The sequence below is a fragment of the Artibeus jamaicensis genome, unplaced genomic scaffold, assembly GCF_021234435.1.
Source record: "Artibeus jamaicensis isolate MK-2021 breed Jamaican fruit bat unplaced genomic scaffold, CSHL_Jam_final contig_264, whole genome shotgun sequence".
Classification (NCBI taxonomy): Eukaryota; Metazoa; Chordata; class Mammalia; order Chiroptera; family Phyllostomidae; genus Artibeus; species Artibeus jamaicensis.
This window is the reverse complement of record NW_026521576.1, coordinates 4,117,392-4,134,492: the sequence shown is the minus strand read 5'-3', so window position 1 is coordinate 4,134,492 and position 17,101 is coordinate 4,117,392. Positions and strand designations below refer to the sequence as shown.

Here is a 17,101-nt window from a genome sequence, read left to right as displayed (position 1 = left end):
CACCTGGAGGGTTAGCAATAGGGGAGTGGGAGGAAGAGGGTGGGGAGAAGGTACAGAGACTAAGTAGCATAGATGATAGGTAGAAAATAGATGAGGGGGAGGGCAAGAATTGTATGGGAAATGTAGAAGCTAAAGAATTTATGACACATGGACATGAACTAAAAGGGGGACTGTGGGTGGGAGAGGGTGTGCAGGATGGAGGGGAATGAAGGGAGGGAAATGAGAAAACTATAATATATTAAAAAAGACAAATAAACATGGAAGATTTGAGCAACACACACTAAAAAAGAAATCAGCTGATAGTCTTATAGGAACTCCTTTGTAGGTAACTGTCTCCTTTCCTCTTGCTGCTTTTAAGATTCTCTCTGTATCTTTAATCTTGGGTAACTTAATTATGATATGTCTTGGTGTGGTCCATTTTTGGTCCAACTTTTATGTGACTATGCTTCCCAGACTTGTATATCTACTTCCTTTACCAAATTAAGGAAGTTTTCCAGAATATTTTTTCAGCTAAGTTTTCCATTTCTTGCTCTTCCTCTTCTCCTTCTGGCACCCCTATGATTAGGATGTTGGTATGTTTAAAAGTTGTTCCAGAGGTTCCTAAGCCTATCCTTGTTTGGGGGGGGGATTTATTTTTTTCCTTCTTGGTGTTCTGATTGGAAGTTCTTTCTTTCTTGTGTTCCAAATTGTTGATTTGACTCTTGTCTTCATTATCTCCACTCTTGGATCCCTGCATATTTTTCTTTATTTCATTTAGTGTAATCTTTATTTCTTCCCTTACATTGTTGCCAGACTCAGTGAGTTCTTTGAGCATCCTGATTACCAGTGTTTTGAACTCTGCATCTAATAGTTTATCTCCGTTTCGTTTAATTATTTTTCTGGTGTTTTGTTCTGTTCTTTCATTTGGGCCATATTTCTTTGTCACCTCATTTTGGCAGCCCAGGGAGGGCTGTTTCTTTCTGTGTGTTAGGTAGAGCTACTTTGACTCCCTATCTTAGAAAAAACACCTATAAATGTGTGATGTGTGGGACAGAACCTTAGATAATTACTAGGTTGGGAGGGCGTCAAAACCCTGCTTCATCGCTTTGTGGTTCTGTGTTGGGGAGGGCTCAGAGAGGGGATAGTGTGGCTGCCTGGCTCCTGGAGGTTTGCCCAGCACTTGCCCCATTTCCAGTCACTTCACACATTTTCCATATGTGACTGATACCCTTCCAACTGTTGCCCTGGTGGTGAATCCCCGAGTGGGTAGGTTTGCATATGTTCTAATTCTGTGCAGGACATTTAAATAGACTGTCCTGAAAATCCTACAATTTCTTCTGCTGCCCCAACTCCCACTTCTTTTTACAGCCAGAAATTATGGGGATCTGTCTTCCTGGCACTGGAACCCTGAGCTCTGTAGTTAGGCCTGGGGCTGAAATCACTCACTCCCAAGGTATTCCTCCTGATTTTTATCCACCACACATAAATGTGGGGACCAACCGATGTGCCACTGCTGTCTTTCTGTGCCACATTGTCTCCACACCTCTCTGCCCTACTCCATGACTCCACCCCTCCTACTCATCTGGATGAATGTGGCTTCTTTAAATCCTTAGTTGTCAGACTTCCATAGAGATCGAGTTTCTGAGTTCTGGCTGTTGTGTGTTTTGAGATATATTTGTAATTCACTCTGTCATAGTGCAAGGAGGCAAAGCATGGCTACCTACACCTCTGTCTTGACCAGGAGTCTCCCATTGGAAACATTTTTTTATTGTTGTGTAATTGACATACAATAGCCTATTTGTTTCAGATGCACATTATAGTGACTTCATACTTAATGTATACATATGAAATGATCCTCACATAAGTCTAATTACTGTATATCACCCTACAAAGTTATTACAATATTTTTAATGTATTTATCTTTAGAGGAGAAGGAAAGAGGGGGAGAAATAATTGACTCTTGTGCGTCCCTTGCTGGGAACTGGCCTGCAACCCAGGCATGTGCCCTGACTGGGAATGGAACCATAATCCTTTGGTTCGCAGGCCTGCACTCATTCCACTGAGTTACACCAGCCAGGGCAGTTATGCTGCATATCACACCTCATTACTCATTTAAAATTTTATAACTGGAAATTTGTACTTCTTAATCCCCTTCACCTATCTTATCCAGCCCCTGAATGCCTCCCCACTCTTTTAAGCTCTAGTATGTTTCCTCTGTGTATGAGTCTATTTCTACTTTTATTTGTTTGGGGTTTTTAAAAATTATTTTTAGTTCCACATATAAGTGAAATTTTATGGTACAAGGTATTTGTCTTTCTCTGTCTTATATCACTGAGTGTAATATCCTCTAGGTACATACATGTTGTTGCAACTAGCAAGATTACATTCTTTTTTATAGCCAAGTAATATTCCATTGTGTATACCACAATGTTTTTATCCACTTGACTATAGGTGGGCACCTAGGTTGCTTCCATATTTTGGCTACTATAAATAATGCTACATTGAACATAAGAACACATACTCATTTGATTTAATGTTTTCATTTTCTTTGGATAAATACCCAGAAGTGAAATTGCTGGATCGTATGATAGTTCTGTGTTCAGTATTTTGAGGAAACATTTTTATCATGACTGCTCTAAAATGATCAGAAGTCCTGATAGAGTCTCTTTCACCTCAGTATTAATATTTGTTGGTTGTTTTCTTTTTATTGTATGTGATGTCTTCTGGTTCTTGATATAATATATAATAGTTGTTTAAACCTCGACACTTTCATATTATGCTGTTATAGTTCATGCTTTATTTCAACCTACTATTTTAATTGCCTTTCTCTGACACTCTTTCAATAGTTGTATGGGGGCATTGCTGCCTCATTTACTGCCAAGTGGAGGTCCCCACTTAGCCTCTGTTGGCACCAAGATGGGGGTGTTTTTTCCTGCCTCCTACTCTCCCCTTAGCCTCCTTTGATACAGCACACACTGAGAAAGGGAGACTACCCCAAACTGCAGGGTGGGTGAAAGTGTGGGGGGTCTCCACATAGTGTCACTGACAGGATAGTTGGGGCCACATATTATTGTCAGGCACAGATATAAGTGTCAGACCCTAGGTCCCTCATTAACTGTTGCTGGTGCAGAAGGGGTGGGCCCAGGTTTTTCTACGGTGTGGCTGCAGTAGTGCAATCAATGTTTGCTAGGCTGCCCTCTTTCCTCTCCCTCTGGCTACAGAGAAGAGGTTTCTGTTAGAGCTTTATGGTCTTTGTAGCTTTTCAAGGTACCCAACTTTATCAGCTCCAAGTCTGGAAAATCCAGGAAACTAATTTCATGTAATTTCTCAGGTCCTTAGCTGGTCTGACTTTTATCTCCACATTTCAGTCTTCTTATGTTTATTTGATATGAAGTCCAGGGATTTTGGTTATACCTAGTAATAAAGATATGGAATATGTCTACTCCATCTTCCCAGAAGTAGAAATCTTTCATATACTTTGATTATACAACTTAATTTTAAAATATTTGAGATCTGTCTAAAAAGTATCCAACTATGTAATATGAAAAATAGAGACATTTAACAAGATACAGGAAACATTGTTCCTAGGACAATGATGCCTCAGTCCCCTTTGAAGCAGGTACCTTGAGACCTGACACAGTTCTCCCAATTGCCATTACCTGCCCTGTCATATTTTCCTGTATCCCATCAATGGTCTGAAATCTCTTCCTCTTCAAAGGCGATTTTAGTTTTGGGAAAGGCCAGCAGTTGCAGGGCACCAAATCTGGGCTGTAGCAGGGCTGAGTCACCTGGGTGATTTGATGTTTCACTACATCAAATCACAATCTCTGCCCAAGATGTGATACATAAGTGGGTGCATTGTCATGATGAAGTTGCCAATCACCAGTGGCCCATAGCTGTGGCCTTCTGAATCATCTGAATAGTTTCCAGGGAAGAATGTTCAAGGTTAAACACAAAATTTAATGCAGATTCATTGCTCTCCTTGCTAAGACATTTTTAATGCAACAGCCACACAATACACATGCTCACTCAGTGGTATTTACTGCCCCTACTGATTAGTACAGTGAGTGGTCATTGGTCACATGCACGCATTCTGGCCCATTCTCCTTGGCTGCCAGATTACACTGATGTCGCACATACCGTTCTTGTTATATTAACAATGGTTAGACTTTTTCTGAGCTGGCCTTATATTTCCTTCTAACTAACCCAGTTTAGATGATCTCATGGAAGTTTAAGCTGCAGGATTCAGTGTTCTGCCCTGTGTTATACAGACAAACTGTCCAGTATTGCTTCTTATGACCAAATGTTAACAGCACAGGAATAGGGCCTTCAAATCAGAGATGCCACTGATGGTGAAATGGACAGCATTTTTTGTATTTCTCAGAAAGAAAATTACTGTGAGTAAACTAAGATGCCATCCATAGTAAATGCATGCTAACGTCTGAGAGGTGAAAATATGGCATGAGGGTGCTGCTTAAAATAGAATCAGTATGCTAGTTTTGTGAAAAGAACTTGCAGAGAAAGTGCAAATAATGGTATATAAATGTTTAGCCCTGGATGATGTGATTCAGTGGATTGATCGCCGGCCTGCAAACCAAAAGGTTGCCAGTTTGATTCCTGGTTCAGGGCACATGCCTGAATGAACAGGTCCCCAGTTGGAGGCATGCGAGAGGCAACTGATCACACATCAGTGTTTCTCTTCCTCTCTTTCTCCCTCCCTCCCCACCTCTAAAAATAAATAAATAAATATTTTAAGTAAATAAATGTTTAGATGTGCTTTATTTATTTGTCATGTTCCTGTTAACAGGTATTTGCTGCTCATCTTTCTAAAGCAAGCATTCCTTTTTTAAGAATGTCAACAAGGCCCTTTCAACCCCAATTCAGTTGTTCTCTCTTCCTTACAGAGATCGAGCTGCCTGCTTTGCTATTCAGAAAGGATTACAGGCATCACGTAGTGACATTAAGTTATTTGAGCATAATGATATGGCTGACCTGGAGCAACTGCTAAAAGAACAAGAGATTGAAGATCAAAAGGTATAATTCTTTTGAAGAAAATTATGTAGTTCTTTCAACCAGATAAATTATATATGAAATAGTAATTTGTCATGAAAACTTGCCTGCAGATCACATTTGAATATTAAGGACATTCCTGCTTATTAGATGTACTTCATGTTATAGAGAGCCAAGTCTGATTGTAAATTGCCTGTCACTGCCAGTTACATATGGCAACTTGGAGGAAGTTAATCAGACAGATATCTAAAAGGGAGAGAAAAAAACAGCCTGCACTTTATGGGTAGGGGATATACACTTTCAACTGTACAGAAGTAGCACCAGCACTCATTAGCATGCTAATGAACTATACCTGTTGAATTCAAAATAGATTAATTTATATCAGAATAAATCATGTAACAAGTAAGTGGAAGAAACAATGACAGCAGATCTTAATTTATGAATTTCTGAACGAAGTGACACTCATTTCTCCCCACCCCACCTTCATGCTGCAGCTCTGAGTGGCTGCTACCTATGAGAAGCAACACCCAGACTTGGTTTCCTGCCATCTTGCAACCATTTACACTTTTTCTTCCCATTGGGGAGTAGCGCTCATTCCTCCATGTTCGATTAGAGTGTAGCAGGGGACATGTGTTGAAGAGCATCGTTGTTAGAATTATCGGTTGTTTTCTTGTGATGACATGGATGAAAAAAGTTGTTCTGGCCTGTGCTTCTGTAAGAACAAGAGTGTGGTGGCAGTACTAGGAAGCTGGTGAGCACAGCCTTCCTCTCAATACCACTTTGAAGCAGGCTTTTTCAGTACAGCTCATTCATTACTAGGGGAAGTGATAAAATGTACGTTCCTTAATTTTGTGCTAATTTTTGTTTTTCCAGATAATTTGCATTATTCCTTTAAGATTTTCTTATCTTTGTTTGGTGATAGTATAAAAGCAGCTCTTAATGAATATATACATTCTGTGATAAATTTTATTTTATTTTATTTTTTTAATATATTTTACTAATTATGCCATTACAGTTCTATTTCCCCCCTTCATTCCCCTCCACCCTGCACACCCCTCCCCCACCATTCCACCCTTTAGTTTATGACCAAGTGTCTCAAGTTCTTTAGATTCTATATTTCCCATACAGGTCTTGCCCCCCCATCTATTCTCTACCTACCATCTATGCTACTTATTTTCTGTACCTTCACCCCTCTTCTCCTTCTCCCACTCCCCTATTGCTAACCCTCCATGTGATCTTAATTTCTATGGTTTTGCTCCTGATCTAGCTGTCCTCTTAGTTTGCTTTTGTTTTAGGTGTGGTTCTTAATTACTATGAGTTTGCTGTCCTTTCACTGTTCATCTTTTTTGTCTTCTTTTTCTTAGGTAAGTCCCTTTAACATTTCATATAATAAGGGCTTGGTGATGATGAACTCCTTAAATTTGATCTTATCTGAGAAGCACTTTATCTGCCCTGCCATTCTAAATGAAAGCTTTGCTGGATGGCGCAATCTTGGTTGTAGGTCTTTGGATTTCATGACTTGAAATACTTCTTTCCAGCCCCTTCTTGCCTGTAAGGTCTCTTTTGAGAAATCAGCTGACACTCTGATGGGAACTCTTTTGTAGGTGACTGTCCCCTTATCTCTTGCTGCTTCTAGGATTCTCTCCTTCATTTTAATCTTGGCTAATGTAATAATGATGTGCCTTGGTGTGTTCCTTCTTGGGTCCAAGTTCTTTGGGACTCTCTGAGCTTCCTGGATTTCCTGGAAGTCTATTTCCTTTGCCAGATTGGGGAAGTTCTCCTTAATTATTTGTTCAGATAAGGTTTCCACTCATGGCTGTTCCTCTTCCCCTTTTGGTACCCCTATAATTTGGATATTGGAACATTTAAAGATGTCCTGAAGGTTTCTAAGCCTCTCCTCATTTTTTTGAATTCTTGTTTTTTCATTCTTTTCTGTTTGGTCATTTTTTTTCCTCCTTCTGGTCCACTCCTTTGATTTGAGTCCCAGTTTCCTTTCCATTACTATTGGTTTCCTGTGTATTTCCATTCATTTCAATTAGTTTAGCCTTCCTATGTTCCTCTAATTTGTGACTAAAATCAACCAGTTCTGTGAGCATCCTGATCACCAGTGTTTTGAACTATGCATCTGAAAGTTTGGCTATTTCTTCATCGCTTAGATTTATCGGCTCTGGGGCTCTGAGTTGTTCTTGAGACGTGTTTTGCTCTATTCATGCCTGTTACATATGAGGAGTGGAGCCTTAGGTGTTCACCAGGGCGGGGCCACCCAGGTCGCTGGTTTATGATGCTGTATGTGGGGGTGGGGTCAGAGAGGGAGCAATGGCGGTCCTCTCTACTTGCCCAGTCCGCCTCACCACTAGCCCCTGCCTGTTTATCTGAGCGCAAATGTGCAAGCCTGCCGCCCTGCGTTGTGCAGTCTCAATGTTCACCTCTTCACTGGTTTATCTGTGCGCAAATGTGTAACCAACCACAGACAGCCAGCCATGCCTCTTCCCTGTGTCCGCCCGTAGCTAGCCCGCACCTGGGATCCGCGCTCTCAGGTGCCTGTGCACCACCCCGGTCAGCGATCTTTTTTGCCCAACCTGCTCCGCTGCTGGCTTCGCCCTTCTCACCGGTTTAGCTGAGCATTTCATTGTTTTCGGACTCTGTATTGTCAATTTTCTGTGTGGTTTGATTGCATTTATTGTTATTAAAACTTTGTTGTTTTTAGATTTTGTTGTGCGAGGACGCAAGGTATTTCCACCTACGCCCTCCATCTTGGCGGAAGTCTCTTGGAACTTTTTTAATGAATAACAAGAAATAAAATTAAATTCAAATTTATTTTCATTTTATAGTTTACTCTTTTACTACTTTGTAGTACATTTTTATACTAAAAGTAGGGTTTCTAAATAACTCTACACTTTGGATTTAAAAAATTTTTTTGTTTTACTTTCACAGAAATATAAATGTTAATTTTTAAAAATACTTAATTTATTTATTTTTAGAGACAGGGGAAGACAAAGAGAAAGAGTGGGAGAGAAACAACAGTGTGTGGTTACCTGTCATGTGTCTCCTATTGGGGACCTGGCCTGCAACCCAGACATGTGCCCTGACTGGGAATTGAACCAGGATCCCTTTGCTTCATAGGCCTGTGCTCAATCCACTGAGCTACACCAGCCAGGGCTAAATGTTAAATATATGAATATTTTCTACTGAGAAACTTATCTTTCCTTTGAAACTGAATTTAAATGTTGCAGCTTAATCCTCGTTTGGATCAATATTATGTTGTTAATTTCTCAAGATGTTTCTCGTTCCTTTTCCTACAGGGTTCTCTTGTCCCATATTCTTCTAAAAATAAAGGACAGTAGATTTAAAAAAAAACAGCATTTTATAGTAAGAATAAAATAACTGAGCAAATGGAACATAAAATGGATTCACTAGTAATGGGAGAAATTAGGCTAGGAGTTTTTGCCTATCCAATGAGGGAACTAATAGTATTAATCAGTGTCAACACTGATATGTGTGATGAGAAAGAGAGCCCTCCTATAATTCTGGGAAGAGTTTTAATTGAAACAGCCTTTCTGGAGTGTAAGTGGGCAGTTATATTCCAGTATTCTTAAATATCCATATCTTTCAGACTTGTATCTAGAATGCTATCTTTAGAAGGTAATCCGAAGTGGCGTCAGATGTCCAGCCAAGATGGAGGCATAGGTAGACACACTGTGACTCCTTGTACAATCAAAAGAAGGACAACAACTTTAAAAACAAAAAACAACCAGAACTGATAGAAAATCAAACTGTATGGAAGTCTAGCAATCAAGGAGTTGAAGAAACATTCATCCAGACTGGTAGGAGGGGCAGAGATGGGCAACTGGCTGGAGAGGACTCATGGCAAGGTGGCAGCTGATAGACTGGGGGTCCCACATTCAAGTGCAGATAAACTGGGAAGAATAACTGGGGAGCGAGATAGACCTTGCAATACTGGTACCAGTAGAGGGAAATAAAGCCTCAAAGCCTCTCACTGGAAAATCCTGTGGAGGTTGGGGTGGCAGTGGGAGAAAAAGCCTCACAAGAGAGTTCAGTGGAGAGACCATAGGGTCCTAGAACATACACAAACCCACCCACCCAGGAATCAAGCCCAGAAGGGCCTAATTTGATTGTGGGTAGTGGGGGAAGTGACTGAAAACCAGCAGAGCGGAGCAAGCACCATTGTTCCTCTCAGATCCCTTCTCCACATAACAGTGTCACAACGCAGCAACGTGGGTTGCCCAGCCCTGGTGAACACCTAAGGCTGCATCCCTAACTATGTAACAGGTGCGCTGAGACAAAAAAAAAAAAAAAAAAAATGGCCCAAATGAAAGAACACATCAAAGCTCCAGAAAAAAATACAACTGGGCGAAAAAGAGGTAGCCAACCTATCAGATGCACAGTTCAAAACGCTGGTAATCAGGATGCTCACAGAATTGATTGAATGTGGTTGCAAATAAGAGGGGAAAATGAAGGCTATAAAAAGTGAAATAAAGGAAAACATACCAGTAACCTAAGTGACAGGAAGGAAACCAATGGTTTCCTGACAAGACTGAAATCAACAGTTCGGAGCAGAATGAGGAAAGAAACATTCAACCAGAACAGACTGAAGAAACAAAGATTCAGAAAAATGAGGAGAGGTTGAAGATCCTCCAGGACATCTTTAAACGTTCCAACATCCAAATCATAGGGGTACTAGAAGGAGAAGAACAGTAGCAAGAAATTGAAAACTTATTTGAAAACATAATAAAGGAGAACTTCCCCAATCTGGCAAAGGATATAGATTTCCAGGAAGTTCAGGAAGCTCAGAGAGTCCCAAAGAAGTTAGACCCAAGGAGGAACACACCAAGGCACACCATAATTACGTTAACTAAGATTAAATATAAGGAGAGAATCTTAAAAGAAGCAAGAAAGGAGAGGGTTACCTATAGAGGAGTTTTTATTAGACAATCAGCTGATTTCTCAAAAGAAATTTTGCAGGCAAGAAGGGGCTGGAAAGAAGTATTCCAAGTCATGAAAGACAAGCACCTGCATTCAAGATGATTATCCAGCAAAGCTATCCTTTAGAATGGAAGAGCAAATAAAGTGCTTCCCAGATAAGGTCAAGTTAAAGGATTCATCATCCCCCAGCCTTATTTTATGAAATGTTAAAGGGACTTATCTAAGAAAAAGAAGATAAAAAACACATGTACAGTAAAATGACAACAAGCTCACAACTATTAACAGCCAAACCTAAAAAAAAACAAAAAACAACTAGAACAGGAACAGAATCACAGAAATGGAGATCACATGGAGGGTTTATCAGCAGGGAGGTGGAGGGGGAAGAATGGGAGAAAAGATACAGGGAATAAGAAGCATAAATGGTAGGTACAGAATGGACAAGGGGAGATTAAGGATGGTACAGGAAATGGAGTAGCTAAGTAACTTATAGGTACAATCCATGGACATGAACTAAAGCAGGGGAATGCAGGTGGGAGGGGGAGTGCAGGGCTGAGGGGAATAAAGGGGGAAAATGGGACAACTGTAATAGCATAATGAATAAAAAATATATTTTTTAAAGTGGTGTCAAAGATAGAAAGGTATTTATTTACAGTACAATGTAAAAAAGCAAAATGAGGGGAACAACCTAAATTCAACATTGAGAGAATCATTAATTTGTGGTAATCCCACAACGTGGAATATTATTTCTCCTCTGAAGTGTTTTAAATAATATGGAAATGCTCATAATATAATACTTCTAAAACCCTGTTACTGAAACTTTGCAGTAAAATTCTGATTCTAACAAAGTAATTTTTTTAACAAAGTAATTTTTAAGGATTTTTTTAACAAGAAAAACAAAAGTTCTCCATGTGTAGTATGACAAGCTAATTTAATTATTTTTGTACTTTTCCATTTCTCAAGAGTTCTACATTGAATATTTTAAAATCCTAAATAAAATACTTCATTTTTAAAAGGCAGAGAGGAACTGGATGCCCCATGTCCTTGGACCCCCAGCAGACCCATGGCATTTGGGTATATGTGCAGAGTGGAGATGATCAAGCACACTCGTGGGGGATACTTTTGCATGCTTAAACAGACAAATTTCTGAATGGTCTAGCCATGGATTTTAAAATACCCTTAAAGGGTAGCTCTGATATTTGAGTTTCTAGTTGTCCATCAGACAGAAGGTTAGAGGCAAGAAACCTTAGGAAGGAAGTGGTAAACTGTGTGCAGATCTCAGTTTTTTATAGCCCAGGACACCTGAAACATCCACACAGTCAGCAGTGGGACTTGGAATCACTGGGGTGTGGGTAAGGTGTGTGTTATCTGAAAAAGTCCCTCTATACCACTGACTTCCAGTATCACCAGATGAGGTCATTGACAAGTTTGCATGGCCCCATAGTCAGGAGTAAGGAAGGAAAAAGGTTTTATTATTTTGGTAAACAAAGTAAATAAAGCAGGGTTCGTCTGTTTTTAAACTTTATTATAGAAAATTCCAGGCACATTCAAAGGAAACATAGTATAATGAAGTCCCTGTACTCTTCTCCTAGTTTGTTATCAACATTCTGCCATTCTTATATTATCTGAAACTCCACCTAACTCAGCATCACATCTCAATGATGATGATGATGATGATGATAATGATGATGATGATGATGATGATGGTGATCGATTTTAGGTATGATAAATTACAGACACTAAAATGCATAAATCCTAACCATACAATTTGTACCAAGGGTTAGACCCATGTAACCCAGGTATCATGGCCCCAAGCATTCTGTTATCCCTGAAAGTTCCATGGGTCCTTTCCCACTCATTCTAGGTTCAGAGGGTTTTATCTGTGTGATAATAGTCTCAGAATGCCTAAGGTGGGTGGGTGGGTGGGTGTGTGTATGTGTGTGTGTGGTCTCCTAGTTGATGTATGAACTAAAAAACATGTATTAGAGGAGAAAGCACAATTTGTTCATAACAGCATGATCTCAAACCTGAGCTTGAAATTCATCTACTATATAGTTATTTAGTTATTCATTTGATGAACAAATCTTTGGAGTCACTAGAGTTTAAAATGTTCGTTGTTTTTTTTTTTCTTTTAAAGAATCCTCGCAAGGCTCGTGTAACTCGACGCTTCATTGTAGTCGAAGGGTTGTATATGAATACTGGAACTATTTGTCCTCTTCCAGAATTGGTAAGCAACTGTGATTGTTTATTATTTTAGTATTCAGATTATTTGGCAGTTTGCTTTTTGTTTATAACCACTTTTAATGAATATCATCTATATTGCTTTGCATAGTAGGTGTCATGAGCACATTCAAATTATACCAAGGAAGTAGATTAACATTAAATGCCTACTCTGATCTTTAAAGAGTAATCAGGACTCAACTTTTTAAAACCAACTTCATTGAGAGAGAGTTCCTTCTTGCCCCTTTGTAGTCAGTACTCTGAAACCTGGCCCAAGGCCACTATTGACCTACTTTTTGTTCCAGTAGTTTTGCTTTTGTAGAATTTTATATAATAAAATTATAAAAATTTATAAAATTATAAAATTATATAAAAATTATATAATAAAATTCTACAAAAGGTATTTTGTGAAGCTTAGCTTTTTAACAGAGAAAAGCAACATACACTGTTTAGAAACCATGACATGAATTTTTTAAAATTGAGGTGAAATTTACATAACAAAATTAGTATTTTAAAGTATATAGTTTAGTGGCATTTAGTACATGCACATTGTTATACAACTATCAACTATCTATTTCTAAAACCTTTTCATCACTTCAAAAAATACCTCTGTACCCAGTAAGCAGTCACTCCCCATTTTCCCTTTCCCTTAGTCCTGAACAACCACCAGTCTGCTTTCTCTCTATGTGAATTTACCTATTCTGGCTATTTCTGTAAAAGGAATCATCCTGATAAGTATCATATACAGTAGTTTCCCCTTATCCATGGGAGACACATTCCAAGATCCCCATGGATGCCCGAAACTGGAGGTAGTATCAAACCCTATATTATACCATGTTTGTCCTATAAATATATACATAAAATAAAAATTAATTTGTACGTTAGGTACAGTGGAAGATTAACAATAACTAATAATAGAACCCTTACAGCAATAGACTGTAATAAAAGTTACATGATTGTGATCCTTGTTTCAAGGGATCCCTTGCTGAAGTCTTCATATATGTTCAGTGCTTTCTGGTGCAGTGTGTTGCTATTAACTGGAACAAATTTTCTGTTCATGTGTTCTCACAAATTTAATGTCTTTTCCATGTTAGCAATGCACTTATGCACTATGACCATAATGTTTGTAGTTTGAGGTAAAAGCAGAACTAGCACAAATTTCTTTTTCCTTCACAGTTTCAATGATAAAAGATTCGTTCCTACCGTAGAACTTAGCAGCCTCGGCACTATTTTGTTTTTTTCTCAACTTGAGAACTTTCACCTTTTGATTTAAAGGAAGCACTCAGTGGCTTCTCTTTGGCTTATCTAAATTCTACATCACCACTCTTGCACTTTGGGGTCATTACTAACTAAAATAATAGTTACTTGAGCACAGTCACTTGCAATACCTCGACAGTACATCTGGTCACCGAAACAGCTACTAAGTGTTTGTATACTACATGGATATGCTGGAGAAAGGATGAGTCACGTCCTGGGCAGGGAGGAGGGGGAAGAATACTACTATATATCACACTACTCAGAAGAGCACACTGTTTAAAGCTAATAAATTGTTTATTGAGTTGTTTATTTCTGGGATTTTCCAGTTAACATACTGAGACCAAATTTGTGTATAAATAAAACTACAGAATGTGAACTAAAGCTAAGGGGAGACTAGTACAATCCATAGCCTTTCACGCCTGGCTTCACTCACTTAGCTTATAGTTCTTCTAGCTTATAGCATGGATCAGTACTTTATTCCCTTTGAATGTTAAAGTAAGATTATATTTTGTTCATGTGCTGATGAATATTTGGGTTGTTTCCACCTTTGGCTATTGTAAATAGTGCTGCTATGAATATTTGTGTATGAATATTTGTTTGAATCCCTGTTTTTGGTTTCTCTGTGTATATATCCAGCAGTGTAATTGCTAGCTCATACGGTAGTTTTATGTTTAACTTAATGAGGAAGACCATACTGTTTTCCACAGTGACTGTGCCATTCTGTCAATATGTTATATTGTATTGGTTGCTTTTCCTCTTGAACCACCCTTGCATTTGACCATTCAAATCTGAATCTACGAGTCCATCAGTCACATAAGAATTTAAAATAAGGGTTTTATATTTTATTTTAAAAGTTTTTCACTATGTTTTGAGAAACTACATATACATTCTAAATATCAGTGAAAGAGATGTATATTTTTCTCCTCTTGTTTTCATGAATGTCAAAGACTGATAGAAAAATGAGGGCAGGTAGTGGGTCAAAAGATGGTAGAACAGCATTTTATAGGGGTACAGCAGTGGGGCAGTACCATTGGACAAGTATACCATCAAGTAATGAAACAGCACCTTAAGTGTAGGGACAGGTCAGGTGTATGGAAGTGTTGAGAATGGAGGGTACAAAATAGGGTTTGATTGTAGGGTTTCTCTTTTCTTTCATTGATCTGTCTATTTACATACCAGTTTGTCATATTATTATGAAATATATTCTAAAACATGATTTTTAGAAACGATTTCTTTCATATTAATGGATGGAAAAGAGTCAGTGTTGAAAGCTGTGATTCTCCCTAAATGAGTTTATTCATTTTTAACTAAAATCCAACAAAAAGCTGTGCTACTGTGCCAGATTTGATACTGATTAGCAAGATTAGCCAATAAAATCTTGATGATTAAAAGATAAATTACCTGCCCTGGCTGGTGTAGCTCAGTGGATTGAGTGCGGGCCTGTGAAGGACAGGATTGCGGTTCAATTCCCAGTCAGGGCACACGCATGAGAGGCAACCACACATTGGTGTTTCTCTCCCTCTCTCCTTCCCTTCCCCTCTTTCTGAAAATAAATAAATTAAATAAATAAATAAATAAAAAGATAAATTACCTGAGACTTGTGATACTGGACAGCAAACCACCTGAAACTTTTTGTGCACTATTTCTATAATTTCAGTGGGAAAAGATCTTAAAATTAAATCTTTAGTAATTAAGATGCTGACACAAGAAAAGATACATGAGTCATGGGAATATTTGCAAGGTCAACTTCTTGTATCATATGTATAAAATTTAGAGGTTGATAATCATTGTGTTTTAAGTCTGTTGTGAAACTGATCACATGCATATTATATGGGGTAATTATACATTAGGGGGAAAAACCTATACACAATTATGTGTATGTTCAACTTCCCGATATGTAAAATAAAAATATAAATTACATGAATTACTTAGAAAAACATATAGATAAATATGCATCTGAACTTAACTTTGATGGGAAAAGACTTTCTTATAAACCTAAAAAGGTAAAGGGAAAAACAGTGAAAATGTTTTCTGCATTAAAAAAATGCCACAAAGCCAAATTAAAACACAGTGCCACGGAGGAAAGAGCATGCACATTTCCCAGGAATTTTATATGATCAGACCGGTATTTAACAGATAGATTACATGTCTGTGCTCATAATGTCTTACCACTTACTTTAAAAATTGACATTGTGCTATATGTATTATTGAGTTAGATTGGATACTTTAGAGCTTCTAAAGTACCATAAATTTCTATTATTCATGGTACTTATGTTTTATGAACATACTACAAATACTGAATTACAGAATTTTGAACTACTACTCCTGGACAGACAGAGTTAGTTTTCTGCAAGCCTCTAGTCACAACATTTTCACCAGTCATTCAGTACATGACCTCATTTTATATGTGTTTCTCTTTAAAGACACCCTATTTATTTATTTATTTAATTTTAAAAAATAATTTTATTTAGTTATTTTTCAAGTACAGTTTTTTGTCTATTTCTCCCATCCCAGCCCCCCTGCCCTGTGCTCCCATCTCCCTCCCATTTCCACCCCCCTTAGTTCTCGTCCCTGTGTTTTTCATACTTGTTCCTCCAAATCCCTCCCCCTTTTTTTCCCTTAAATTCCCTTCCCTCTTCCCTCTGGTCACTGTCCCCTTGTCCTCTATTTCAGTGTCTTTGTTTTTATTCTGCTTGCTTGTTTGTTTTGTTGTTTAGCTTCCTGTTAAAGGTGAGATCATATGGTATTTGTCTTCCAATGCCTGGCCTATTTGACTCGGCATAATGCTTTCCAGTTTCATCCATGTTGTTGCAAAGGATAGTAGCTCTTTCTTTCTCTCTGCTGCATAGAATTCCACTGTGTATATGTACCACAGTTTTTTTATCCATTCATTTACTGACGGGCACCTAGGTTGCTTCCAAGTCTTGCTATTATAAATTGTGCTGCTATGAACATTGTGGTGCATAGGTTTTTTGAAATTGATGTTTTAGGATTCTTAGGATGTAATCCCAGCAGTGGAATTGCTGGGTCAAAAGGCAGGTTGATTTTTATTTTTCTGAGAAAATTCCATACTGTTTTCCATAATGGTTGTACCAGTCTGCAGTCCCACCAACAGTGAACTAAGGACCCCTTTTCCCCACAACCTCTCCAACGTTTGTTGTTAGTTGCTTTATGATAGCCATCCTGACCTGTGTAAAGTGGTATCTCATTGTGGTTTTAATTTGCATCTCTCTGATAGCTAACGATATTGAGCATCTCTTCATGTGTCTCTGGATATTCTGTATATCCTCTTTAGAGAAATGTCTGTTCAAGTCCTTTTCCCATTTTTCAGTTGGGTTAGATGTCTTCTTAGAGTGGAGTCGTGTAAGTTCTTTGTATATTTTGGAGATTAAACCTTTGTCTGAGGTATCATTGGCAAATATGTTTTCCCATACAGTTGGTTGTCTTTTTAATTTAATACTGTTTTCTTTAGCCACGCAGAAGCTTTTTATTTTGATGAGATCCCATTTGTTTATTCTTTCCTTTACATTCCTTGCTCTAGGGGACATATCGGTAAAAATGTTGCTGCATGGAATATCTGAGATTTTCTTGCCAATGTTCTCCTCTAAGACTTTAATGGTGTCACGGCTTATATTTAAGTCTTTTATCCACCTTGAATTTATTTTGGTGTATGGTGTAAGTTGGTGCTCAAGTT

The 17,101-nt window shown here is 38.3% G+C and overlaps 1 protein-coding gene across 2 annotated transcripts in view; it reads left to right on the top strand.

The window, feature by feature from the left end:
• SPTLC1 (serine palmitoyltransferase long chain base subunit 1) overlaps window positions 1–17,101 on the top strand; it is a 91,982-nt gene that overhangs the window by 52,337 nt on the left and 22,544 nt on the right. For both annotated transcript variants that reach the window (XM_053662635.1, XM_053662636.1), the window contains exons 7-8: window positions 4,884–5,013; window positions 12,068–12,157. In XM_053662635.1, the coding sequence (XP_053518610.1) occupies window positions 4,884–5,013; window positions 12,068–12,157 (220 nt within the window). The remainder of the gene's footprint in view (window positions 1–4,883; window positions 5,014–12,067; window positions 12,158–17,101) is intronic.